The 27,297-nt window shown below is 43.6% G+C and overlaps 1 protein-coding gene across 2 annotated transcripts in view; it reads right to left on the bottom strand.

Annotated features, from left to right (window-relative positions):
* Nucleotides 1–27,297, bottom strand: part of RASGRP3 (RAS guanyl releasing protein 3) — a 368,221-nt gene that overhangs the window by 48,248 nt on the left and 292,676 nt on the right. For both annotated transcript variants that reach the window (XM_069234699.1, XM_069234698.1), the window contains exons 12-13: nt 26,703–26,818; nt 18,207–18,354 (exon numbers count right to left, since the gene is read on the bottom strand). In XM_069234699.1, coding sequence (XP_069090800.1) covers nt 18,207–18,354; nt 26,703–26,818 — 264 coding nt within the window. The remainder of the gene's footprint in view (nt 1–18,206; nt 18,355–26,702; nt 26,819–27,297) is intronic.

Below are 27,297 nucleotides of genomic sequence, written 5' to 3'. Positions count from 1 at the left end.
GTAGGCAGTTTAACTATAAACACAGCCCTAGATCATGTAAATACAGGTCCCATCAGCCACCATGCACCAACACCGCTCTGTGCTCACACAACAAAATCCACATTTTACACCATTCACATACCCTGGCACATAACGAGGACCAAGCCTTGCTCTTAATGGAAGAACAAGGAACATGAGGCAAATCAGTGGGTTCCCTACCGTCTCAATCAAGGCACACTAATTAGCTTACTTCTGCACACTGATTTCTCCTATATGCTCAAGAGCTTGGATGCACAGTAAGTCCAGACACTCGTATTCTCCAAAAACTATGCTACCACGTGGGGACTTGGGCAGTCACATAACGAACGGCAAGAGAAGCAGAACCTAAAAACTCAGACTATTTTTTTTCAGTCCTGTTTACTATCTACAACCAGATAGTAGGACGCGCCTAAATCGGACTGCCCTTGTGAGCAAAAGCCTTTATGAGACCGGGACCCTGATAGTGTTCATATCGGTTCTTACTGGAGATTCGTTCAATAATTACAATTTCTATTTCCCCAAATACACTGTGGTGCTACTGTTCAATTCTGATATTGCTTTTGAAGGTGTCTTTAATTAGTCGGTTTTGGCCCAAGGACCTGTAATTTTACAAGAGGTGCGCAAGCATGGGGACCCTACATTTGAGAAGCACACCATCCCCTTTTTTCCTGACTACACCAGGGCGGTGCAGGTCCAAAGACAATCTTATGCAGGTGTTAAGCGTAAGCTAAAAGAACGGGCTATACTTATATGTTGCTGTATCAAGCCAAGCTGAAGGTTCTCCATGCGGGCCACTCACATTTCTCACATCCAGGTTACGCATTCCCCACAATTGCAATTTACTTTAAATATGGGGAGAGGGCTGGAGGGCTTCCGTGCCTCTATTCAGTTCTGGACCTCTCTTGCATTATCGGTTATGGGTAGAATCGCACTTAGTAAAATGATCTTACTTCCTCGGTGCCTGTATGTTATGCAGAATTTTCTCTGTGAGCTCCCCCTTTTGCTATTCCGACAGCTTGATAAATTGCTATTATCCCTAGTTCGGGCGGGCAAAAGATGTAGAGTCCGCATGGAAGTCTTGAAGTTAGACCTGGTTAGTGGAGGCCTGTGGCTGCCAGACCTATATTTATATTACTTAGCTGGGTTACTACAGTATGCAGTCCGGTGGTGTGAGGATGTCCCCAAGTGGGAAAAGGATTTGGTAGCTTGCTCTGTCTGTGTGGAGCACCTCCCGCATATACTAATGTGAGGCTCTGGGGTTCCGCAGGATGCCCCCTACCTGGTGGAGCAGGTATTGAGAGCCTGGGAGAGTGCTGTTGTGCAGGTTCTGCGCAAGACCCCATACGCGCGCCTGCTTCCACTATGGTGGATCCAACCCTTTGTCAAGGCTGCTGAGGTGATGGATTTTGCGAAGTGGCGTGCAGGGGGTTGTAATAATGCGGGTGACTTATATCACAATGGCACATTCATTACAAGGGAAGAGGCCGAATCCCTTTTTGGAATGGGTCAGAGGCAGTTCCTACAGTATGCAAAAATTTGGCAGAAGGTCAGAGAGATTTATACGTCCTTTCCGGAGGAGCTGGCTGAATCCCACCTCCTGGTGACACTTCTTGATCCTGGAGGTGACCGCGGTTTCCTGTTCCGAACATAAAAAGGCTCTCAAGGGAGACAGGCTAACGGGCACACAGGGATTAGGGACCGCTGGGAAGTTGGCCTGGGAATGGCACTTAGGATGGAGAATGGAATAGAGCCTGTTCTCTGGTGTGGGATGCGACTAGCAATGCTAGATTTAAGTTGATGCACTTCTATTACTTGCATAGAGCCTACCTGACACCTCAACGCTTGCATAGAATATTTCCTTCCAGGCCTGACAGCTGTGGCCACTGTGAAGTGCCGTCAGCTTCATTTGACCACTTAACGTGGGTCTGTGGCTCGGTCCAACCCTTTTGGCTTCAAGTAGTGAGGACACTGAAGGAGGTGACGGCTGTGAGAGTGCAGGCGACGATGAAACACTGCCTGATGGGCCTGCTCCCCATCCCTAAAAAGGGTCACAAAATGGCATATAGATTTGCGCAGCTGGGGCTTATTTTGGCGAAAAGGCGCATTGCGCTCTGATGGGCCAGCCCGCACCCCCGCTGTATGTTACTTGGCTGAGTGATTTAACTGAATGGGCAACCGCAGAGGAATGTTGCCTACGAAAAGGTTCGAGTGGATGAGCATGCTGACCGTGATTTGGAGATCTGGCGTACTATGATTAATGAGTTATCTGGTGTGCAGGAGAGCGAGGGGGAGGACTCCTTAACAGACGTTACCGCTAGTTGAGCTCTGGCCATAGATAGGCCATTTGAGGAATGAGTTTGGGAGTTATAGGGGCATGGATGTGAGTTTTGGTATTTTATGGGAGGGTGTGCTTCCGTCTTTTGCTTTTGGTGTGGGAGTCGCCATGAGCGAGCCCTTCTCCTCTCTTGTTTATGGGCTGTTGTTATGGTGCTTCCCCCCGGGCATCTCCTCACCCGCATATGCTTGATGCCTTGGATGAATGATGGACATTTGTTGCTCTCTCTTGTGGTCTGTCAGTGCTTACTATGGTTACAGTGTTCTGTTTGATAGTTAATGTAATGGAATGTACTGCACTGAATTTGTAGGGGTTGGCGTCGCTAATCGATGTGCTTGCTGTGTTTTGTGGTGGTTGGGTCGACCTAGCCTATTACCATCAATATCTTATTTCTCCATGCACGCTAGGTTAGACCACAGTCTGTAGACTCGGAGCTGGGATCTCTAAACTGGTATAGACATTGGCCGTGCGGCTGGACTGTAATATACCCCTAAAAGTAATGTGATATAATGTAGTGCATAGTTGTATGTGTTCTTTTTTGTGCATAAATAAACAATTAAAAAAAAAAACTGCCTTTTTATTCATTTTGCCAAAATACACCTGGCAAGCGCTCCAAACAACAATTTCACCAACTACAATGTGTAACTGGAGGCACTCCTGCCTGTATGCTTTCTAAAGAAACAACCAATAGCATATTGCACGTGGTGGAACTTCAGTGCAAAATAAGCATGCAATCTAACAAATCCTGTATTTAGACTGAAAAGACTTTATTTCAGGACAACACCTTTAAACAGCCCCAAAATAACACAGCCATCACAATCAAACTGTTTTAAAGGGATTTTAGATTTGTCCCTTGGTCCATTTTCCGTAGTTACTGGTGATCTTGACATTGTACTAATTTTGAGAGAACAGACTGGGTAGATGTCAGTTTCTGCATGAAAGAGTTTCTATTTGCATGGTCGCCCCCATGTTTGTGGACTGATGCTGCTGATTGTTTGACTATTCACTAGGACTCTCTGAACCAGGCCCCAGTGCCTGTGTGTTGACCCCTCAAACATGAAGACATTGTTTATACTCCTAACAGGTACATTTAAGTCCCTAATATAGCTTGTATAGGTTGAAACTGTACCCTGAGCCTGTAAGTTGAATGTCACTGGTGGACATGGCTTCACACCAACTACTGTAGCCTGACTGTGGCAGATTAAAACTGCATTTCAAATTGTCAGAATAAACCCTTCTGAAAAATGTCTAAACCTTCCTTTTAAATATTAATAGGTCATCTCTAAGGAGGCCTTATACCCCATAAGGAAGGGTGCGTGGTATTTTAAAGCAGAACATTTAGAAAGTTTATAATTAGCATGTCCTTACAGTGGCTAGCACCAAAACACCATTTTAATTGTAGCAAGGCTAGCTGAAACACTGAGATGTGTTATTACATTTAATAATGGTACCTTCAGGTAGGAGACACTTAGAAATATCATTCTTGGACCTGTCATAATATTTATTGAAAGCCATATTTGTGCTTGAAGTCAGATTCTTAATACATATTAATGAACAGGTATTTATCCATATCTGAAGGCTCTGAAGGCTAATGTGCATTAGACCCCAGCTACAAGTACTCTGAGTGCTCAAGCCCTCTCTAAATTATGAATACTGCTATTGCTTTCCTGGTAGAATGACCATTTGGGCAACGCTCAGGTACTTAAATAACATCATGGCCTTCCCTTTCGTAGATGCCTAATGATACTTGACAGGCCCCTTTGTTCCCTCTGTCAGACAGGCATCCACCACAGTAGTGAGAGAGCTGCACTCAGAACTGGTTTAAAGTGACCACAGAGGAGGGAATGCTAATTTCCCTAGCCACACCTCAGGGACAGACACATAGGCTCTGCACAAAGGAATAAGGGTTTCACCATTTTGAATTTAGCCAGAGAGAAGCACTGTGGGATTTTTGTTTGCAGTAGGACACACAGAAACTGCTGCACAAGAGGGTAGGGTTTCCTGGGGTAACGTTTTCTGTTTTGGATAGAGAGGGGCTTGGAGCCACCTCCATCCACAAACTAGTGGCAGGCATGAATGTGACAGTCCTGGGTTCTCATTCTACAGAACATGCTTCTTTAAAACAATCTGGGTCGGATTTAGATATTGGTGGATGAGTTACTCTGTCACAACGGTGACGGATATCCCATCAGCCAAAATCTAATACCAATGATTTCCTATGGGATTTAGATTTTGGCAGACAGGATATCCGTCAATGTTGTGATGGAGTAATCCTTCCGCCAATATCTAAATCAGGCCCTCTGGAGCTCTGTAAGATCAGAAGAAGGGTTGCACATGCTGCATGGGACCTGTGAGGGGACATGATCGGCTAGACCTTCTCCGACTTGCGCCTAGGACAAAGAAGAGGAATCCAAGTGTCAGTTAGCTGACCTCCTGTTCAGCTACAGGACCACAGCAAGCTGCAAGAAGTATTTTCCTGAACAGCCCAGCTCACCAGTTCCAACTGGATCTACCGTGGTTCCTGCTGGTGGCTTCTGCTAGAGTGAGGTTTGAGGTGAAAGTGCTGTTCCTGAGGTCCAAGGTACTAGGACCCTTGATTGTGTCATAGTGTACTCCTCCTAACACCCTGAAAACCCTGCGACCTAGAAACATTTTGGCTCTAAAGTCCTCGAATGGCCGGGACAAACCTGCAAAGTTGATCTGGCCAATATGCGTTGCTGCTGGGCTAAAGATTCAGGTTTCTATAAAAGCAAATCAATTTTATTAGGACCTCATGGAGAAAGTATATGGCCTTGTGGAGCTATTTTGGCTGCAGCCTGCAGCCTTGCCGCACTGCATTATTCTGAGCTCCATAAAAGTGATGAAGGGCTTGGTTTACAGTTCGGCAGATGATGGATATCTTGTCACCCATATTACAAGGTCATAATATCCAATGGCACTTTTAATATGGAGGATTAGGATATCCGTCATGTTTGTGATGAAGTAACCCATTCGCTTAACTGTATTTCAGGCCCTAATTCTGAATGAAGAAAACATGCAAAGCCACCAAAAGAATCCGCCTAGTGCAATGACTTCCCTTGGCACAAATATTTACTTTCTCCTACTCAGAGCTTTTCTAACTTGAACCAATGGCTTCACCAGTATCTCCTCCAATACCTATCCAACGTGGAGGAGCTCTTTTACAAACACAGTCTGCTGCCTTGCCCCCGCTGAAGAATTCTCACTGCCAAAAAAGACTGCTAAGTCCCAAAGTTAAGCCTCCATTGGGATGAACCTGCCCGATGTATCCAACCCACATTCCGTAGTGGTCAGCCTCATATCAAGCCCAAGTATGGTCTATCGTGACCATTCAATCCAAACTGTTGTTGAATGCTTGGTTAATCTGTTTGTATTTAAAACTTGAAAAAAATCATATCTCCAGTTCCCATTATTGGAATATTGTTGTTTCTGTGACATTTTCTTCAATAAATGTTGCTCTATCTTTATAAATTGCAGTGGGATTTCTATTGTGTTGTGTTTTCCACTTCTTAACTGTTTAGGTACTTCTAAATGCTTTACACATTTTCTTATGTTAAGCCTGTCTGCTCTGTGCCATAACTATCAAAGGTTGAGATCAGGTTAAAATTACTTAAAACTATACTGGACCTAACAAGATAGTAACATCACAAAATAAAATGAAGGGCGGAGTGTTGAAACTTTTCATGCACTTATCACCAGTCACAGATCTAGGTTTAATCTATAGTTAATTTGCTGGCCATGTTTGGACCCAGGTTTTTGCAAAAAAGTTTTGACCCTGCTCTCTATTGGTAGAGTCCAGCCCAAACTTCTAAGCCAGGTCCCCCCTGGACCATAAACATGCATCCTAGGACCAGTTTCGGGGTATCACCCCTCATCAGCCAGGCTAGCTTGAATCCAGTGTGCGGCGAGCAAGGGACCCACATCAGGGCATACTTTAGCCAATTAGGGCGCACATAGCAACATCACAAAATAAAATGTTGGACGGAGTGTTGAAACTTTTCAAACACTCACCAACAGTCACAGATCTGGGTTTATTCCATCCTTAGTTTGCTTGCTAGGTTATCCCAGTTTGGACCCAGATATAAGCAAATCAGTCTTGACCTTACTCCTTATAGGAACAGTCCAGCCCGATCTACTAACCCAGGTCCTCTCTGGACTGGAAACAAGCATCCTGGGACAAGTTTTGGGGTATCACACCTCATCAGCCAGGCTAGCTTGAATCCAGTGGCACAGCGAGCACAGGACCCAAGTCTGGGCACATCCCAGCCACTTAGTGGCAGATTTTTACTTTTTGCCGTATACCTGCATTAGCGCAGGTTTGCAGCAAAAAATATAGCGCCGGATAGTGCCATTCCTAGATGCCGGCTGGGCGCCATATTTAAGGAATGGCGCGAGCCAGCGCTAAGGCTCTGTTAGCATCCTTAGAAAGGACGTATACAGGGCCTGGTGGGCATAGGGGGAACCGGGGCTTGGGTGCCAAATTATGGTGCTACACTGTTTAGAGGCATAAAATTGCCTCTAAGCAGTGTAGCACCATTTTCTGGTGCACAAGCCCCATGGACATGGCTCCTGTCTTGGTAAAGACAGAAGCCATGCCCACCACCCCAATGGCCATGCCCAGGGGACAAATGTCCCCTATGCATGGCCATTGGGGCCAGCGCCATGCAGGGGGACCCAAGTAAGGACCCCCGAGCGGCATTTGGCAGAAAAAATTAAATACCTACCTGGACTTACCTTCGGATGGGTCCCCCATCAGTGGGTGACCTTCTGGTGTGGGTAGGGGTGGGTGGGGGTGTCCCTGGAGACATGGAAGGGCACGTGTGGGCAATTTCCATGGTCCCTGACCATGGAAATCTCACTCCAGGTTCCTTTACGCCTTCCCATACCCAGGCGTTAAATAATAACTCTAACCAGGCTTAGCACCATTATCTAAGGCTCTCCTCCACCCGTGCGTGATTTTTGCACGGGAGGATAAATAAGGCGGTAGGGCCTTTGAGGCATTTTGGGTCCTATGGGAAAAGTCCAGTCCAAATTGCTAAACCAGTTCAGATTGGACTAGTCCCATAGGGAGAAGGGTCAAGACTAATTTTCATATGGCTGGGTCCAAACAGGGGTGGTATGGCTAGCAAAAGATGATGGATTAAACCCAGATCTGTGAAAGGTAGGGCCTGTTTGAAAAGTTTCAACACTCCGTCCATCACCCTTTTGTGTTGCATAACAAGATAGTGACATTATTACTTGTGGTGGACTCCCATCCAGCCCAAATAATGACCCACTTTCTCACAGATTCTAATGCTGCTATCCATGTTTATAAGTGTCACACATTCACACTTGTTCAGCCTCAGAGGGCAAATGTAGGCAGTGGTCATGAACTGGATCCCTCCCATACAATACTAAGGCCCTCATCCGCCAGGGCCGGACGACGGAAGCACCGCCAACAGGCTGGCGGTGCTTCCCTGCCCATTCTGACCGCGGCGGTAAAGCGCCGCCATGGGGATTCTGACCCCCTTCCCGCCAGCCTGTTTCTGGCAGTTTTTACCGCCAGGAACAGGATGGCGGGAACGGGTGTCTAGGGGCCCCCTAACAGGGCCCCAGCCTGCTTTTCACTGTCTGCCATGCAGACAGTGAAAAGCGCGACGGGTGCAACTGCACCCGTCGCACACCTGTAACACCGCCGGCTCCATTCGGAGCCGGCTTCAGTGTTGCAGGCCTCTTTCCCGCTGGGCCGGCGGGCGCTACCTTGGTTAGCACCCGCCGGCCCAGCGGGAAAGTTGGAATAGCACCAGCGGTCTTTTGACCACGGTGCGGCCAAATGGCGGTTCCCGCCAGGCGGGCGGCAACCGCAGCCCGCCGGTGTCAGAATGAACCCCTAAATGTGGACTATTTCCTTTTTTCCACAAGTCACCTCCAGGTCATAGGTCCTGTCTTATGCCTCACTGGTGGAGCACCCTGCAAATGCAAATATGAATCTAGTCACGGGCCAGTTCACTTGCCCTTGACCAACCCAACTACTGATCTCATGGATCCAACCTCAAAGTAAACTTTCTTGCAGTTTACTACAAAAATTATGTAGAAGCAATCAGAAACAGAGAAAAGTGTTCCAAGGAGCAAGGGTGGTTTCTCTATTTGGGGTTGGGGTGTTGCCCTCCTGTTTTGTTGCCCCCGGGCCCATAATAAATGTTTGGTTACATTTTTTTCCCTACCCGCAGTGCTTTTCTTTCATCACAAGCCGAGTTAGGTGCCTTTCTGCATGAGTAAGGGCTGCCCGTGGGTGGGTGGGGCTTAATTTACACAGGTTCAACTGGCCTTTGAGTGAAGTGTGCATGTCAGGTTGAATGGGTGGCTTGCTGTGCCCAGCCCTACATGCGCACTTGAACCCTCTCATACCTGATAAATGTTAGGAGTCAGGGGGATTACAGACACAGTCCCCCAAGTCTCATGAGGAGTGCTGGGTTCATCTGACCGAGCTTTCCTTGTGCTGCTCTTATGCTGTTTACTAACATAAACATCAAGAGAGCAGCGTCTAGGTTGGCTCAGGAGCCTCTCTAGTCATTCACACATGAGGAAGCAGGGCCGGGAGGGCTGAGCTATACAACAAAGCAGGTCACAAGGGTAGTTCCATTACCAATGCACACGCTGAAGCAGCCCATGAATTCTGAGTGAATGTTCAGGTAAGAATCATGCGGTGTCCTAAGGAAACAGTATAGTTTTGTATTTAAATTGCATTTCTTTTGAAGTAAGAATGTCAAACGGCACGCACCGTTATAGGGAGGAGTGTAGATATTAGAACAATGACGATGAGTATCCAGCGCTTTCCCTTCTTGTTTTCTTCTGCCATGAATCCCCTTCATGTTTGCGTTTTAACTTCACAACTGTGGTTAACGTCGTACAGCGCAGCTCGATGGAACATGATCTATGCGTGCCGTGCCGCCAATATTTGAGTTCATTTATGTGTGACTTTTATATGTGATGAATTGCCATGTCTAATGTGAGGAACATGGAAACACAAACAACAGAACTCTTACTTTGTAACACTTTAGATGTGAATACATCTGACATGCGTTTTCTTTAAATTTGATGCACTTGTATTCCTGCTGCAATTAAAAGGATGAGGCAATCCTCAAAGATTTATCATGAAGTTGAATAATTTCTGGGCTCCTTCAGCTTTGCTCTTACAAGCATAAGCACTTGTTTTTTTGTGCTCTGCGCACACACCCTTTGTCTTGTGACCCATGATGCTTTCTAATAACATTACGCCAAGACACCCAGAAATTAATACTGGGCTGGGGGCGCACACTGTTTTGGTATGCCGCTTAATTTTTTTTTGGGAAGTATTTTCATTTTTGTTTGCAACTCACATCCTTATTGTTAATTAACAAGCAGCTTAATTAACGGCTCCTGCTTAACTGTCTCAGTTTTCTGCTATTGCGTGCTGCAAAACCGTTTTCAAAAGGTTAGCCACTAGTTGTGCACTTATAGCTCACACCTAGCCATTTCATGTGAGGCGTGTTTAGTGGTGAGCTACAAGGGCTTCAGCTATATTTATTTTGTCATACAATATCAAAGCATACATATGGCATTTCGGCCCATATTTATACTTTTTTTAGCGCCGCATTTGCGTAATTTTTTGACACAAAAGCAGCGCAAACTTCTAAAATACAATTGTATTTTGTAAGTTTGCGCCGATTTTGCATAAAAAAATGGCGCAAATGCAGCACTAAAAAAGTATGAATATGGGCCTTCGTGTCACACAATGAGCTGTAAAACCATATCATGTCGCATATCATGAGTGATGTAATGTGTGAGGTCATAAGCAGTGCATGGCAATTGCCCAAGTAACAGTTACTTCAGTTAACAATAACTAGTGAATTTCATAGTTTGATTCAGTTTAAAAATATTTTAACTGAAATTTTCACCTAACATCACTTTAAGCCTTGTTTTTAAGTGAGTTACTATTGCCAACCACTCCGTTGGTTGGCTGACACTCCACTGCACATGGCTGAAGGCTGCGCGCAATGTGGGGATGGCTGCAGAGCCCACATGCACAACCAACCCCCCCTGTTGAGCATGTGCATGTTGCGTCAGGGTATAAATGTATTGTGTAGTTGAGAAAATCTTTTTCATTCGATCCACAATGGCAACGTGGTCAGGTTACCCCTACTTTGCCCACATATTCCTTCTTTTTCTTTTTTTTTAGGACAAGGGAACCAAGACCTCAAGTCCCAAATGGCAGCCATAACATTCCCTTCATGACCAGCCAATGAGATCACATGTTTTTACTTATTGTACCATGGTAACAGTGCACTGCAGAAGTGCTGTGAAAGTATTTGGTCATGAAATATCTATACATTTTAAACCTTAATTTCTCATCAACAACTACACAGATTTACACCAAATCACAAAAAACATGCTTTTTGGATCAAGGTCTAGCTTTCTGCTAAATTTATTGTAATACTGTTCAGCCGTTTTGGCTGGGTCTAAAATTCCTATGGGAAAATTGCATGGGGAAAACACATTGTGGGATCCCACCACCTTAATTTTCTCTGCCCCCACTAGACCGATCATCCAGCAACTATCAGGAAAAAGTTGATGTGGATGAACTTTTTTGGGGGGGAAATTTTGTGCAGATTTGTCAAACAGTGCAAAATACACAGGTTCGAGAAAAATTAGGCCTATATTTATACTTTTTGACACAAAACTGCGTTTGTGCAGTTTTGCATCAAAAAGTATAGCGCCAGATTGCGCCATTCCAGGACGCCAGCCGGGTGCTAAATTTATGGAGTAGCGCAATGCGGCGGAAAGGATGGGCTTGCGTAAAAAAAAAAAATGACGCTAGCCGGGTGGGGGTGCCGGTATGAGAGAAGGGAGTTTACCACAAAAAAATTACGTTAGGCTGATTAGAGGCAAAACAAATGCCTCTAACTAGCCTAGCGTCATTTTCTGGTGCAAAACCATCCATACTACATGACTCCTGTCTTGGAAAAGACAGGAGTCATGCCCACCACCACAATGGCCAGTACAGGGGACAAGGGTCCCCTGGGCATGGCCACTACACACTGTTCCATGCAGGGAGCCCCACATTGGGCCCCGAATGGCACTTTAATAAAAAAAAAATACTTACCTATACTTACCCTACTTACCTGGGATGGGGTCCCCCATCCTCCGGTGTCCCTCTGGTGTGGGTGTTCCTGGAGCTTGATGAGGGCACCTGTGGACCCGTTCCATGGTGTTGAACTGTGGAAATGGGTCCACAGGTCCCCTAATGCCTGGTCTGACCCAGGCATTAAATAATGGTGCAAAGCAAGCTTTGCACCATTATTTAGCCCGTCCTCCCACCTCTGCGACATTTTAGCAAAGGGGATAAATATGGGGCTAAGCACCATTTTTTAGATGGAAATACCTACCTTGCATCTCATTGACACAAGGTAGGTTCCCGCATCTAAACAATTGTGCAAACTCCAATATTTTGACGTTAGACGGGTCTAACGTCAAAATATAAATATAGAGTTAGTTTTGCGCCGAATTTGGTCAAAGGAAATGATGCAAATTTGGTGCAAATGGTGTATAAATATGCCCCTTAGTTTTTCCAAAATGCAATTTACCCTGCTGTTTCCATGGGAGATTTTAGACAATGAGACAGGAAAACAGCTGAACAGAATTACTTTAAATGTTGTCAGAAAGTTATAACTTTACCCACAAAGTATGCTTTTTGCGATTTTGTGTAAATCTGTTTAACTATTTTGAGAAATTAATGTTAGAAAAATGAAGATATCTAGTTCAGACATTTCCAGATATGCTCTGACTGACCCCTTTAAAGGGGACTAGTTAATCTATATTGGTGGGTCATCATAGCACTTTTTCTTGCAGGTTCAAATTAAAAGTGCTTCTGATGGGCTGGGAGTGGTGAAATCCCCTAAGAATGTTGCTGCTCCTCAAATGGACCTGTCCAACATATTTAATAGCAAATTACATTATAAGTAGGAAAGCACTTTAGCCTTCACAATATGAACTGGACTAATAGTATAGTGAACCCAAGGGTGTTTATTAAAAGACTAAGGCCCTCATTACGAGCCAGGCGGTCTTAGACCGCCAGGCCCGCGGTTGGCGGGAGCACCGCCGACAGCCTGGCGGTGCCCCGCAGGGCATTCTGACCGCGGCGCTTTGGCCGCGGTCAGAAATGGAAAACCTGCGGTCTCCCGCCGGTTTTCCGCTGCCCGTTGGAATCCTCCAAGGCGGCGCACCTTGCTGCGCCGCCGAGGGGATTCTGACACCCCCTACCGCCATCCTGTTCCTGGCGGTTCGCCCGCCAGGAACAGGATGGCGGTAGGGGGTGTTGCGGGGCCCCTGGGGGCCCCTGCAGTGCCCATGCCAATGGCATGGGCACTGCAGGGGCCCCTGTAAGAGGGCCCCGCTTGTATTTCACTGTCTGCTTAGCAGACAGTGAAATATGCGACGGGTGCAGTAGCACCCGTCGCACCTTCCTACTCCGCCGGCTCGATTACGAGCCGGCTTCATCGTGGGAAGGACGTTTTCCCCTGGGCTGGCGGGCGGCCTTTTGGAGGCTGCCCGCCAGCCCAGGGGAAACCTCAAAATACCGTACGGTATTTTGGCGGCTCCCGCCGGGCGCGCGGTCACCGCATATTTCACTGTCTGCTAAGCAGACAGTGAAATACAAGCGGGGCCCTCTTACAGGGGCCCCTGCAGTGCCCATGCCATTGGCATGGGCACTGCAGGGGCCCCCAGGGGCCCCGCGACACCCCCTACCGCCATCCTGTTCCTGGCGGGTGAACCGCCAGGAACAGGATGGGGGTAGGGGGTGTCAGAATCCCCTCGGCGGCGCAGCAAGCTGTGCCGCCTTGGAGGATTCCAACGGGCAGCGGAAAACCGGCGGGAGACCGCCGGTTTTCCATTTCTGACCGCGGCCAAAGCGCCGCGGTCAGAATGCCCTGCGGGGCACCGCCAGGCTGTCGGCGGTGCTCCCGCCAACCGCGGGCCTGGCGGTCTAAGACCGCCAGGCTCGTAATGAGGGCCTAAATCATTACAGAAATTGTTAGAAATCCGCCACCTAGTCACTTGAATAAAATAATAATAGCATGAAGGACAGAACAAATTGCAAAGAATAACATAGCAGAACAAAGTATAGTTCAGCTCAGTTAAAATATGTCATAAATCAGAGATCAGATCGACATAGAGTCGTCTCCAAATGATCAGGGTACAGTGACTGAGCCACCCTCACCCTCCCGCCCCCTGAAAAAGGGCCCCGTTTATAATGAAAAATACAATTGAAATTGATAATTCAATATGTTTATGTAGGCGTCCCATGGTTAGGACCAATCAGGTTGAGGAAAGAACAGCACATTTCTGAAATCCCATTATTCACCTCTAGCCCGCAGAACCACTTACTGTAATCCCATCCTTTGTGCCTGTCAGACACCTAAATAGTTAATACAATGTTGCTACATAATTTTTAAGGATAAGTTCTCATGAGAAACCATTGTGGTCTAAATTGCTGAGGCCTTGGAACAATGCACTCTCAATGAAACAATCCAATACAAACCTCTAAAGAAAAGAAACATCAGTTTACACCTGGGAAACTGACAGTACATCTTAGAGCAGTGTTTACAAATTTGCTAGTATATAAATTGTCTGTGCACAAGGCTTACATTAGCTTAACCTGACTTGTGATCTGTTTGTTTGAGATGCCTAAAGCTTGGATTTTCTTTCCTGAGAGAAGTTGGGTTGGATCCTCCGTCGGATGAACCATGGAGCAGGTAGCAGTTGCTTTGTTCAAAAATGATACTGGGTGACCATTCACTTCACCTTCTACATTTGATCCACTTTGGTCTATCTTCAGGTCTGCACCAAGCATGCAATCCTCCTCTCTCCTCAGCCAGCATCATTGCAACTGGTTAGGACCAAGTCAATTTTGACTTTCAGAAGCAGCGAAAAGCTGGGGAAAACTGCCATTGGTTATTAAAGGGTTCTGTTGAAATCTAGGATTTTGTTGAAAATTAAATTATTTGTGTTGTGTGTTTTGCTGCATCATTGTGGCATTTTTGCATTAAATGATTTTTGATTTTGCATATTTTGCACTTGGGTCAGTTGGGTTGAGGCTGTTGACTGCATTGCATCATTCAGAATTCTTATCAGAATAATTTTGCACTCTGTTGGGATTCAGTCTACACTCTTGTTTCCAACGTCCAATCTTGTTATAATATTGGTATGGTGTTCTCCGTTTCAGGGTGCTAATGCTCACACTCACATTCGAACTATGAACCAAACCTCTTTCTCCCTGAGGAACAACATTCCCTGTTTGTGCACACTGAACACCACCTTGAACATCAGCTCCTTACACACCTATATTCACATTTGAACCTGAAAAAGAGTCAAGACCAAATCTGACACAAAATAACCTTTTTTCTCATGACTCAGAGCTACTCAGGGAGACTGCTGAGGATGAAGCATGCCACAATAAGCTGTGGGTGGGGCGGCGTCTCCAATTTCTTATAAATCTTTCAAGTGACTTTTTGAGCAAATTGTAGTGCAGACAACTTGCAACCCAAGTACTTTTTTGTGATATATGTAACTTTCTAGGAGGCCGTAGTGGGGGTTATTTTCCTCTGTCTCTCTCTTAGTGAATGTGAATAGCAAGCACAAATACTTGAACAAATCCAATAAGGCTTTCAAGAGATGGGTCTTGACCTCTACTGCACTGTTTATAGATCTGCATTAGCCTCTCATAATGGGCATGCACTGACTCTTTCGGCTCTAGTGTTGCCCTCATACATTTAGACCAATTAATTCTCTCTCTGGAACATTTAGTTTCAAATGCCCAGTTACTGCTTTGTACTCGTTCATCACTTCTGGAGAGTAACTATTATTTGGGACAAACTTTGCCAGTTCTTCTTTTAGCCAATTTACAACCGCTTACATCCCATCCTTTTGGTACCACAATCTCAAACAACACATTCAAAGCTTTCCAAACTACCCTTGAAGCAGTTATGTCGTTCCACTTCTGTGGGTCACTTACTGAGCTATTACCAAAGCTTTGGTAATTTTTTTTGTTTTTTAAAAAGGACGTAGCAGCTTCAATGCACATGCACATTTGTTCCTCATGCAAAGGGATTCTGGTAATTATTCCTGTTTCAGGGTCACTTGCACTTTTTCCCTTTTAACTCCACTCGCTGCTTCTTCTTTTTCACTGTGACCCCTTCTTTTTTTGCCCACTGGACTTAGCCCATTGTGTGGTGCAGTTCTCTAATTTTTTAATCTGCTCTCTTAAACTTGGAAATATCATCTCTTTTATTTCTGTATCACCCATTACCAATTTGAAATTCATTCACAAATCTTTCCTTATCTCAATATGTCACTTTTGTAGGCCACATTCTCTCCAGAAAGAGGCTGTGATTTAGGACGGTAACAATAGTTAACAGTAGTTGTGCTATTTGCATTTGTGGATGTTTGTAGTATGGCAGAAGGCCTTCCCTCTTCTGCTGCACTCTGCACAGTGGCTACATTGGCACTCTCAGTTTCACCGGCTCTCAGTTCTCCGGGGGCAGTCCAAGGTGCCATTTAATTGCAATTGCATGTTCTTGTCATTAGAAGCGATCCTGCTCCAATCTTGAATCCACAAACAAGTATGTAAACCTTTGTTGAGTGCCATATCATAGATAGGTGTGCCTTAGGATTCCAATTTATCTCCCTTACAAATGGGAATGGAAGGTTTCCAAAACAAGACTCTCATTTTCCTTTACTGAACCCCCCATTAAATCATTTGTTACAAACAACAGCAATTCGTCAATCTTAACACATCACTTAGCAATAACTAGCCCATCCCAGCATAGCTCTGGACACAACCAAACAATCCTAGTGCGGCTCCCAATGACATAACCAACAAATCACATCACGGCTCACAGCACAGCTAGAACAAATTGCACCTGGTTCAAAAGCTAATGCATGTCTGTGTGTCACCCTACAACAAGCAATCAACCACAGTGCAGCTTGCAGCACTGTGATATCTGAGTTTGGCACACGTAAACAAGTAAATGATTAACAATCCTTGTGTGCTTTACGTAAGTTAAGAAAAGGAAAGGTAAATCCTGTTTTAAAAGATTTCACACAAAGGAAAGCAGAGAGAGCAGGTTCACAACTAGCGGTAACCTATTCTTGATCAGTGTGTTTACTCCTGCGCTCCAAAGAAAAAATGATCTTATGCATTCACAACTAAACCTTTAGTAAGCCCCTATCATGATTCGGAAGTAGTGCCTCGTAACATACAACGCAACTTAAGCAGAGAATTACAATAACAAGCATATAACTCAAGATCTTGGATTGTCAATGAAATTCAATAACCTATTTTCAAACGTTAAAAAACAAACACATTTAATAACGAATAACTCAATAATGCATTTAATAAACAAATGTGAGGCACAAATAAATGATAACTTAAATTTACACATGACACAGTTAATAAACACTATAAAATTCAACTCAAAATGATACAAAAATCATTAAAATTGCAATAACCAAAACCCCTACGATTCCGCCAATCAAGGCTGCATCACACAGCACTGTCTGCATACATTTTTCATGTCACCGGAAGCTCAAACTTTAAATCTCAAAGTTGACTCCTCAGCATACAATATATCGTTCTAAACAGCAGACTCTACTACGAGGCATCACTCTATTTATACTCACTTCTCCTTAATTCAGGGTCCAGCTTCAGAACACCGGAATAATGCCTTAACACTAAACATGACTATTGGAATTTAGGAATGCAGAGTGAGTTACAGCAATTTAGCTCCTGGACCTAGTTAACTGTAGCATCAGGATACAGTTTCAGGCTAACCAGTTTCTAACTATCCATATCCAGTTTCAAACCATCCAGGTCCATTTTCTAACCTACCAGATCTCATAGTGCTTTTTATACTAATGTCAAATTTAAAGTGCTTCCAACAGACGGCGAGTGATGTTAATCCTCTAAGTATTTTTTTAATCCTCAACCCCATTGCTAGAATCAATCAGGACATATTTCCTAAATGACATTATTGAGACAATCAGACACCTACATTATTAATACAATGTTGCTACATAATATACAAAGACAAGTTCTCACGAAAAACTGTTGTAGTACGAATAGATGAGGCCTTGAAACAGTTGACTCTTAGTTAAATAGTGTGTTAAAGAACTCCAAAGAAACTAAACATCAGTATATAGATAAGAAAATAACGTTATATCTTGGAGCAATGCTACAGAGTTGCTAGTAAATGCATTGTCTGTGCACAAGGTGCAATAGAAATAACAGAATTACATGCTGGAAAGATGGCTGCACACAGCACCAACCATTTTGAAACTGAGGCCTACTTTAACTAATGTTAGCATCAGCACAGTTTCCTCTACATGATGCATTTATTTCAATAACAAGTTACTTTATTTTACTATGTTAATGCTATTATGCGTGTAGTTATAAACGTTTTTACAAGTCACAACCTTAACAACATGTTGTGACTGCCATTACTGGACTCAGGCACAGGGCCCCTTTGTCCTCAAAATGAATTTAAAAAATAAATAAGGTGGCGGGGTGAGCACATCTTTACTGGAGTGTTTCAAAGCCTTCCCCCTCTTGATTGGCTGGCCACTTCTTGGGCAGTAAGATGTAGCCGCCATTTCATACCTCTAGGTGATGGGTCGTGGTCCGATTGAAATGAATTTTAAAGAAATCTGTTTTTGAGGGCAACAAATAGGAGCACTTATAAAGGGTGATAACAGATTTTAGTCATAATATTGATAAAGAAACGGACGCTTGTGAAGCTACGAGCATCACGTTCAGACTTACGAATCCAGCACAGTGCTCACAGAAAGTAGGCTTCAGGTAGGTGATCTCTTGAAAGTTATGGAGGAAGCCGGGTCCCATTTTGCACTGTAGTTGAGTTTTCGCTCTCAGGAAGTAAGCCATCATTTCATCTTTGCTGATACGGCCATCCCTGTTGGGAGAACGTAGTAACAGAGGGTAGGGATGGATGTTAAAGAAAAAATGATATCACTGTCAATGAGCGCATTGAACACGTCTGCGTCTGGCTATCACAGTTGATGAACAGGGGGCCTCTGTGCTGGACTGCCAAGCACGCTGTCTGGCAGCATGTGCAGCTGTCTCCTGATAACCTCATGATGACACGCTGGTGGATGTTTGGCATTCTAGTTTTAATTTTTATGTGTTCTCTAGAAAGCATGACTTGTTCCTAAAATGTCTCATAAAAGCATCCTGACTGACTGAAATGTCCCACGGCATAAGACGTTATGACCACTCAAAGGTTATTGACACAAGGACCGCGCAGGCTCTCTGTTTCTCAGGCGCCATTCAAACTGTTCTTTTATTTAAAGGGAAAAATTCCACATGCATGCCCCGCAACCATCAATTTATATACTATTCACCAAATGTAGTCAAAGGATTTCGCCCCATAATCAAGGCGCTGCAATGCTCAAAATTATATTACATTTTAAAGGCCGCGTAACTCCACATGTGACTTTGACAAATAAAGACAGACACTTCTCAAAGGTACCAATGTCCTAGGAATGTTTGTTGTCTCTACAGTTTTCTATTTGAGCTTGGGTGTCCTTGAAGTTGAAAATGGATTCATGGTCTAGTTCTCCTGCTAGCTGCTTTGACAGAAATCAGACATTCATTTGAAAATTTCCAAGTTTATCCTACAGACCCGCAGAAGCTAGAAACTATTGGTATTATGGTAGTGTTATTGGGGTAGTGTTGTAAGGAATTAAACTATTGGTTACCTAAACGAAAGAGGGAGCCAACTCACATTTTTTTGGTCCACCTACACTTAATTTAGGTGAGCTAAAAATTTCATCTAAAAGTATTGTTTCCAGATTATAACTCAAAGAATAGGGATCTGTGTACATTTGCATCTGCAGATGAAACTCAATACCTAGGAAAATTAACTAGAATGGTGGATATTCTTCAGCATTGAACTTAGGAATAGCAATGTCGGTACTCACAGAAGAGGAATGGAGTAGCGAATTGGAAGGTAATGAACGTCCACAAAGTTGTTACTTTAGCCATATTCACCACCATCTCCATTTTTTTCACACCCAAATTGAGCATTCCCACTTAAGAAACCCCTATGGTTTGCCCAGAGTTCAGCGGGGAGGTACTGAAGTTGGAATTACCAACTCTGGTCGGTATATTCACCCCTGAATTCAGGCACTACTAGTTAAAGTTTCTATATAGGGGAATAACGTTCATGCACAGGAGTACTGGGTCATTTACCACATCTGGATTTCTGATTGTGAGGACTTACCTATGACCCTTTTTGACCAGCTCTAAGCATGTAGAAAATGTTACCCTACCCTGAGGCTAATTTTACTGGGTACAGAAATCAACATGGTAAAACTGGGTTAGTTATTGCCTTACCAGTTAAGGCTGCAGCTGGCTTGTAGTAAGGGTCTTAGGTGCGTAGTTATGAGGCCAGTTGTGCCGTGCTTGCGTGAAATGAGATTTATGAAGCCACGCAAGGTCACTTTGCATGTCCCTGAGTGGCTCCATAAATCTGGAGTAAAGCAACACAGTACAAATCGCTGCGTTTCCTTACTTTGCCCGTGGAAGGTGTTCCATGGGTGTTGCATGGGTGTCTCCATGCAACTCCCATGGATTTTTACGCATTCTCAGATTCACCAGAATTGGTAGACCTGGGAATATGCCAAAAAGATACACCTTCTAAGGGGAGGAGTAACGAGGAGAAATAGCTTTATTTTTCCTTGTTACTTCCTCTTTCTATGTGTGCTGCATGCTGCAGCACACATAAATAGAGGAATATGCCTCTTAGGATTGTTTTTGTGGAGGAAGGTGTCCCTTCCAGCACTTCAACGATCCTGTATGTAACACAGGCACCCTTGCACCATGGTGCAAGGGTGTGGGTGCAGGTGCCAGGCAGCCAAAAGGGCACCAACGCAGGGGTACAAGGCAGGAATGCACCATATTCTTTAACATATGGCACATTCCTAGCAGCAATGTGACTTGTTGCTCTGCAATCTGTGACAATCCTCATAGATAGGTTCCTTAGGGGCAGATTTACAAAACTGTCACCGAGCGCAGGAGTGAAAAATGCTGTGCTGTGCTGTGTGACAGGGAGGGAGCAGGACAGCGCTATATCTACAAAGATATGGCACTCTCCTCCCCTCTCTCTAGCGCTGGTGCAGATTTTAGCTGCTGTGCACCATGCACACACCTTTGCGCCAAAGTGCAAGTGTGTGTGACAGTCTAGCATAGGTTTTGTATTGGAAGGGTACCCTTCCAGTACAAAATACTATGCTTAGACACACTTTAAAACTTTTCCCACCTTGAATATGTGCTGCACAGTACTGCATGCAAAGTCGGAAAAGAAAGAAGAAATGAAAACATTTCTCCTTTTAACGCATGCATTTAAAAGTTGTTAACTTTTCGTGCAAATGTTTGTCCACTATTGTTTGTAAATAGGGTTTTGTGTCAAAAGGCATAGGTGGTTGCATGTGAACACCCATGTACCACCCATTCAACACCCCCTTGGTGCCAACTAACGCAAAGCAGTGCTTTGCCCTGCTTTGCGTTACTTTTAGGGTAATTTCCAGTGCAAAACAAAGTAAATCAGGAAAGAAACATTTTGTGCTGGTTAGGGCCACGTTTGTGACGCTAAACCAGCGCAATATGTGTACCCTCTTTTGTCAAAAAAAGTTGTCATTAATGTGTATGTCGACTAAGCGCTTCCCAGTCACATTCTTATCCCTCCTTTTAAGTTAGGGTCCTAGTGCTCATAACAAGTTAGATGTAATTAAATAATTTAAAAATAAAACAATAACCTCGTAATGTACAGCCAACCACACCCGTCAAACATTTGGGCGATGTGATAAGAAGGAGCCCCATGAAGAAGCATGACACATCGATGGGTGAGGGTCTCCGTCCGTTTTAGAAAAAAAAACACACAAATCTCATATCTAGGCCGTTTATAACTAATACTCCGTTATCACCCCAGGACTAGGTACCCTTGTGTGGCTAGCTATGATAGAAAAGGAGTAATCTGCGATACATATTAAACTTCTCACTCTCTCTTTTGTGCTATATCTTTTAGAGAAACTCACATGTGTGCCTGACCAACCACAGCATAGAAAGCGTTTCAAATCTGCCGAATCAGAGTAACGTGAAACTAGCAATTAAGCAATGCTATATAATTTAAAGTCCTCACTAGAATGCCTCTTTGTGATTTTAATGACATTCTTTATGAGCATGACAGCTAATATTCAGTTTACAAGGAATCGTTCCTAAGCATTTTTCCTCTTCTTTTCTGTGATTTGATCTGTGAGTGTACAACTTTCGTTTTCTTTTAACAAAGTACCTTAGCTCTCTCTATGAGTGTCACTTATAAATCGCTTTGCTAACATTAGACAATGAAAAGTGGCAGTCCAAAATAAAGATTACTCAAGGTGCAGATGCTTCTAAATTCTTTCATAAGGAACTGTTTTCTTGCCTTAAAAATAAAAGTACAATACAACTTTGGGTTCATTTGCTTGTTTTTTTTTTAAATAAAGGCTGAGGAAACATGATGTCTTGCCCTTTCAAGCGATCAAAAAAGTCACATGGTATAAGGTGGAGAAGGGGTCAGATAGCAATTACTTTCTCATCCTCCTATTCATTTAAATCCTTGCTAACCTGAGGTGAGCTTGTGCATCATAAGACACGCACCCAGCTTCCTCAGTAAAATATAAGCACAACAGAACCCCTCACCGTACGTGACAATGAAGGCTCACCACCCACAGAATTCTTGTAGACCCTGGTACTGTCATAGCTGCTTTGTGTGTTATTTTATTTCAAGTTTGGTGATGTGTTTTAGGCTTTTCTGTTCTCTCGGGGTTAAAGAGCTCCACTGTTGTGTATCTTTGTTTCACAGATGCTTAGCCTCCTGGATACCTCATGAGCGTGGGCCCTACTGAATCAGAGGTAAGCGAAAGAATAGCACCTCAGTCACATTCCCTGCATGAAGGCTTAGGTGTTTCAATAGGAATGAGTTTGTGCTCCAGGCTGGCCAGATGTTGAAGGAGGCCATGTGTATCATTCTTTTTGGGCATTTAAGATCTCCTTCTGTTAATCCACCTCTGAGTGTGAGCGCGCGCACACACACACACATGCCATGCTGACATAGCTGAGCAGCACAGATGCCAGGCACTATGGAAGTAAGGGATGTGCAAAGATCCATATCGTGAAGTTTACATCTTAAATAGGAAATGGACCACTTTTCATTTGCTGTGGCTCTGTAGCAAAGTTCATCACAATCATAATTAACAAGTATATAACTGTAAAAACATGGAAATACAGGTAATGCCTTAGGTGCAAGGAAGTAGTGTTTTTGCAAAGACAACATGTGTTCAAGGAGTCAGGAGCATTGCAGGTCTACACATCTTTTACTCTCTAGACACCATATGAGTGCCTTACAGAATATCTCTTTGACTCGCTCCAGATACCCACTGCAAGAGGTGTGCATTAATGAGTGGTGGGTTCCCTCGCCAGATTCTCTGTCTCACCTGAATCCTCCTCCCCTTCATGGCTTGGTTTTGCCCTTCTGCATTTTAGTGATGAGTAGACAGCTGCAGACTCTAAAGCCAAATGGAAATTGTCCTGAATGCCTGCAGTGTTCACCAGCCTGAGTACTAACCAAATCCAGGCTAATATAACTGGAGTCTTGTTCATTCAATTTCATGTTTAAACTATTCTGAAGCTTTGCTATGCATAAAGGACTTGCTTCTGGACTTCACTTCGAAATGGTACTTGTTGAAAATTTCATAAAATTATTCAGGTTCACCCCACTGGGTAAACATTACAGGCCATGCTTTAGTAGAAATTTGAGATATTTCTGAAGAATTCTTCCATCATCCACAAGCTAACTCTGTGACTGCAAATATGCTCTGTTGAAAATGCACATCCCTCGGTCACAGAAATTCAGGCAGAGTCAGTGCCTGATATAATACATTTTAGCTACCATGATGATCATTTCCAACTTTCTGCTTATGATACCATCAAGGGATCCTGCATTAAAAAAAAAACACGGTCACTATTTTCAGTTAAGTAGGTGGCTAAGAGCTAGTTGTTTTCCCACCAAGCAGGCATATGATTTGTGATGCCTTCTGTGGACAGTCTGGTCATCCTGTCTTTGACAGGCCTGTCTCCACTTTCAATTGCCATTGACTTTGTGATCCCTTGGGCCAGGATGCAGCCGGTCCATTGTCTCCCATTTCCAGTATGCCAAGGATCTTATTACAGTCTCAGCATGAAAGGAAGACTTGCATTGGAGGCTGCATCATCCTGGTCTCCCCAGGAGGTTTTCTCCTCCTCCTTCCAATACCAGGTTTCCTACAACCAAAGCAACTGGCTATGGTGGGGGAGGGTAGAGTGGGTACCACAGATTCACTCTCTAGGCGAAGCCTTTGTTCTTTTTCCAATTTTAGGTGCTTCTTGTACAGTGACAAGCTGACACAAACCAAGCTTTCCCTCAAGACCTTTCCTCTAGGGGTAAGTTATGAAGACATAGATAAACAACATAGGGAGCAAGCCCTGCCCAGACAGCCATAAGCCCAGATGTTAGAGCAAGTGATTGTGGTGAATTTTGGTCCCCTCAGTTCTCTTGCTTCCAGTTGGAAGGTAAAATCTAGATGAACAAAGTCTACATTCCAACTGGATTCTACCACCCATTTGCCACAATGTTGAACGGGTACTCCAGGCAGTGTCTACTTTACTTGTTTAAGAATCCATCAGAAGGGTAACTGTGAATCACTGATGTGGTTGGCCAATGCAGTTCAGCTGTTGGGGGTTGTTTTTCTCTTCTGTCAGATCATTAAGACGTTCTATCAGGTTTGGGACTTGGCTTCATTTCAGGATCTCTTTTCATACACATCTTTTCTCTGCTCTTGATTAAACATTCTTTCCTCCTTAATGTTTTTTTCTTGTTTGCAATAACCTTTGCTGAGTGTTGTGGTGAGCATAGCTACCCTTTGCAAGTCCTCTTTACCTTTCAGTCTTTCCTTATAGACTACACAGGGAATAACTCTACCTTCTTTTTCTACTGAGTCTCCCAGTAGGGAGGAAGTCCATTCTCTTTCTTTGTGCATGAAACAAACAGCTACAAAGTACTTAGAATTGTAACTGGTTGATTTAAGGTTACCTCTAATATCTTCAGATCAGAAGGCCGTAAATTAATTGACTTACTGGGTCCATTATGATTACACCAGGTAACCTGAGTTATTGTACTGTGTACTACAAGAGCTGGTCTGTCAACTTTGGGGCTGCAGGAAACGATGTAAATATTTTCATGGTGACCATCAGTTGATGATTGCTTCTGCATCCACCATGGCCCAGACTTGGTTGATTGTAGGAGTCACAGATTGACATCTATGACTCCTACACAAACAGATATGACATGCTGACATATTCAGCTCCTACAAACTTGCATATCACCTGTATGCATATGGCACTCAACCTTACCTCTGGTGTGGTGGCTAGCTGCCCAATCTTTTTAGCTTGTCCCATTGCCTTTCACTGGTGCATCTCTGAGCATTAAACAATGGCTCTGCATAAGCGTCAACAAATTTGAAATCTTGCTTCTTGACCTTGTCAGTCTTATCTCCTAACATCTACCTTGGTAAGAGGAACTGACAACCCCCATCCCACTTTAACAAGTACACACATTGTGAGCGCTCTTTGACTCTAGTCTATCTGTTATCTAAAAAAAAAAGGTGATAACCAAATCAGCATTCTACCACTTTGCTAAAATGTATTCTGATGATTCTCCACTGCTCTCACAAAATCCATCTACTATTAGAAAAGTCATCCTGTCCATAATGGCTTAATGCAAAAGCCTATATAACACTCTTAAAACTCCGGAGAGTCTAGAATTATGTTAACTTTTGTTATTTGGGCTGGAGCAACACAATCACATCACACCATCCCGAGAGAACTCCACTAGTTTCAAAACATTCTGCCTTATACATAGATCACAACATGACCACGCCATGTATTGTTTTGCTAAATTATTTCACTCCTGCCGTCTGTAGAGAAATCTCTGGGCTGCAAATCAGGTATATTGACAACTCTATCCTTTAGGTACAAGTGCTACGGTCATAGAACCCTTTACACCAAGGAATCCTTCATGTTGAAGTCTCTGATATTTTAACTGAGACTGGAGTATGACTATCTCAAATGCAAAAGATCCTTAAAGATCCACTTCTTCACCTAGAAATTTGATTAACCATGTCAATGAACCCCTTTCAAATTCAATTCCAAATTTTTTACCTGTCAGATGTCTTAGTCCTGCTTTGCCTCGTTATCGTGACTTTCACTCTTTGCAAGAGCCTTCCATCATTTCGAGAAAATATTTGATAGTGGATACCTACTAAACCTCTCCACCCACGTTGGATGACATTCTGCAACTATTCTAGATTGAAAACGTTTACTCATAAGTGCCTTTATCCAAAAGTGATCTGAGCCACGGCAAGGTGGTTAGTAGCACTTTACAAACTCCCCAGATAAAGAATAAAGTACTATCTCAGGCAGGTACAAACAGTGCCGCTGTTGAGGACTTCTGGTGGGAAAGAAGCTATTTCTCTATATTTATTTTCTGTTACAGTCTCGACTTGGGGAATCCAGAGTCAATGGGTGTGGTTTGAAGTGCACTTACTTTGGTGCCACAGCTCTGATCACATATACTATTGGATACATATAAATGCCTGTGTGTAGCGCACAGCTCCTGGATTTGCATGTTTGTTTTGGTTTAGGTAGAATGAAAACATCCTGCTTTGGTTTACCCTCACATTAATAATAATATTAATAAGAATAGTAACAAAGAATAAGGTCAGGGGGTAATGCCTCAATCTATAATGTTCACTATGCTGATTTATAGAGGACTCCTCTGATTCAACCCCTGTGATTTTGCTTACCAGACAGGAAACATCATGCCCACTGCCACTTAGAGGGAGAAGCTTAGATGTTGTCATTTTCTTCCATTGAGCCAATGATGCAACAATTTCACGAGTTGCTCATGCGATAACCAGTGGAATACAGATTAGAGAATCAGCAGGATGGAGACTGTTGTGAAGTACTCTCATTACCACAAATTTTCCAATGTAAAGCAGATGCAATGATGGAATTCATGGCAACTCAGCGCTCATAGGCATTAAAACTCCATATATCTTACAATCAATAAGTAAAAACAAAGAATGCTGAGCAGTGGGTAAAAAAGGTGAATCGGGGCAATATGTTTTTCAGTCACATATTAAATGTCTAATATTTTGTTGAACTTACTGGTCCATATCCAGAACACAGAAGGAATCCAAGAATGGAAAGTTAGCCGCAATACTTTCAAAGTCTTCTTGAGAGATGTAACCATCGTGGTCATGGTCGTAGTTCCTAAAAACAGACTGTGAGAACAGAACAGAATGTGAGCTGTATCTACCTGGCTAATGAAGGTTCCAGCGAAGTACAAGTAGGAAAGTCACTTCATGAAATATTAGTGCACCTGGGCAATTAGATTACATTTAGGCTTTTCAAGGCCACGTACATTAAAACAATCAAGTGAAAAGGTACACTTCTATACAAAGGGAAAGCCTTTTGATTCTCATGTTGTGGAATTTGCACTTTGCATCTTCGGTGACCACAGAGTAAACTCTGGAACTGAGTGTCACTAATGCCCAATATGTTGTGACAATGTGGAGACTATGATCTTCTACACGTTGAGATATTTTGTTGCAGCAGCAGAATCAAGACCACTGCCAATTCTACAAGAAACCTGCTAGAAGTATATCACTTTCTTTGATTAAGTTGGCACATTCACCTATGGCCAATGGTGAAATCATTATTTGCAAGAATGGATGGAACACAGCTCTTTGCTTTGTATATA

This window comes from Pleurodeles waltl, chromosome 5 (genome assembly GCF_031143425.1).
Source record: "Pleurodeles waltl isolate 20211129_DDA chromosome 5, aPleWal1.hap1.20221129, whole genome shotgun sequence".
Classification (NCBI taxonomy): Eukaryota; Metazoa; Chordata; class Amphibia; order Caudata; family Salamandridae; genus Pleurodeles; species Pleurodeles waltl.
The sequence above is the reverse complement of the archived record's forward strand: the minus strand, read 5'-3'. Positions and strand labels throughout refer to the sequence as shown.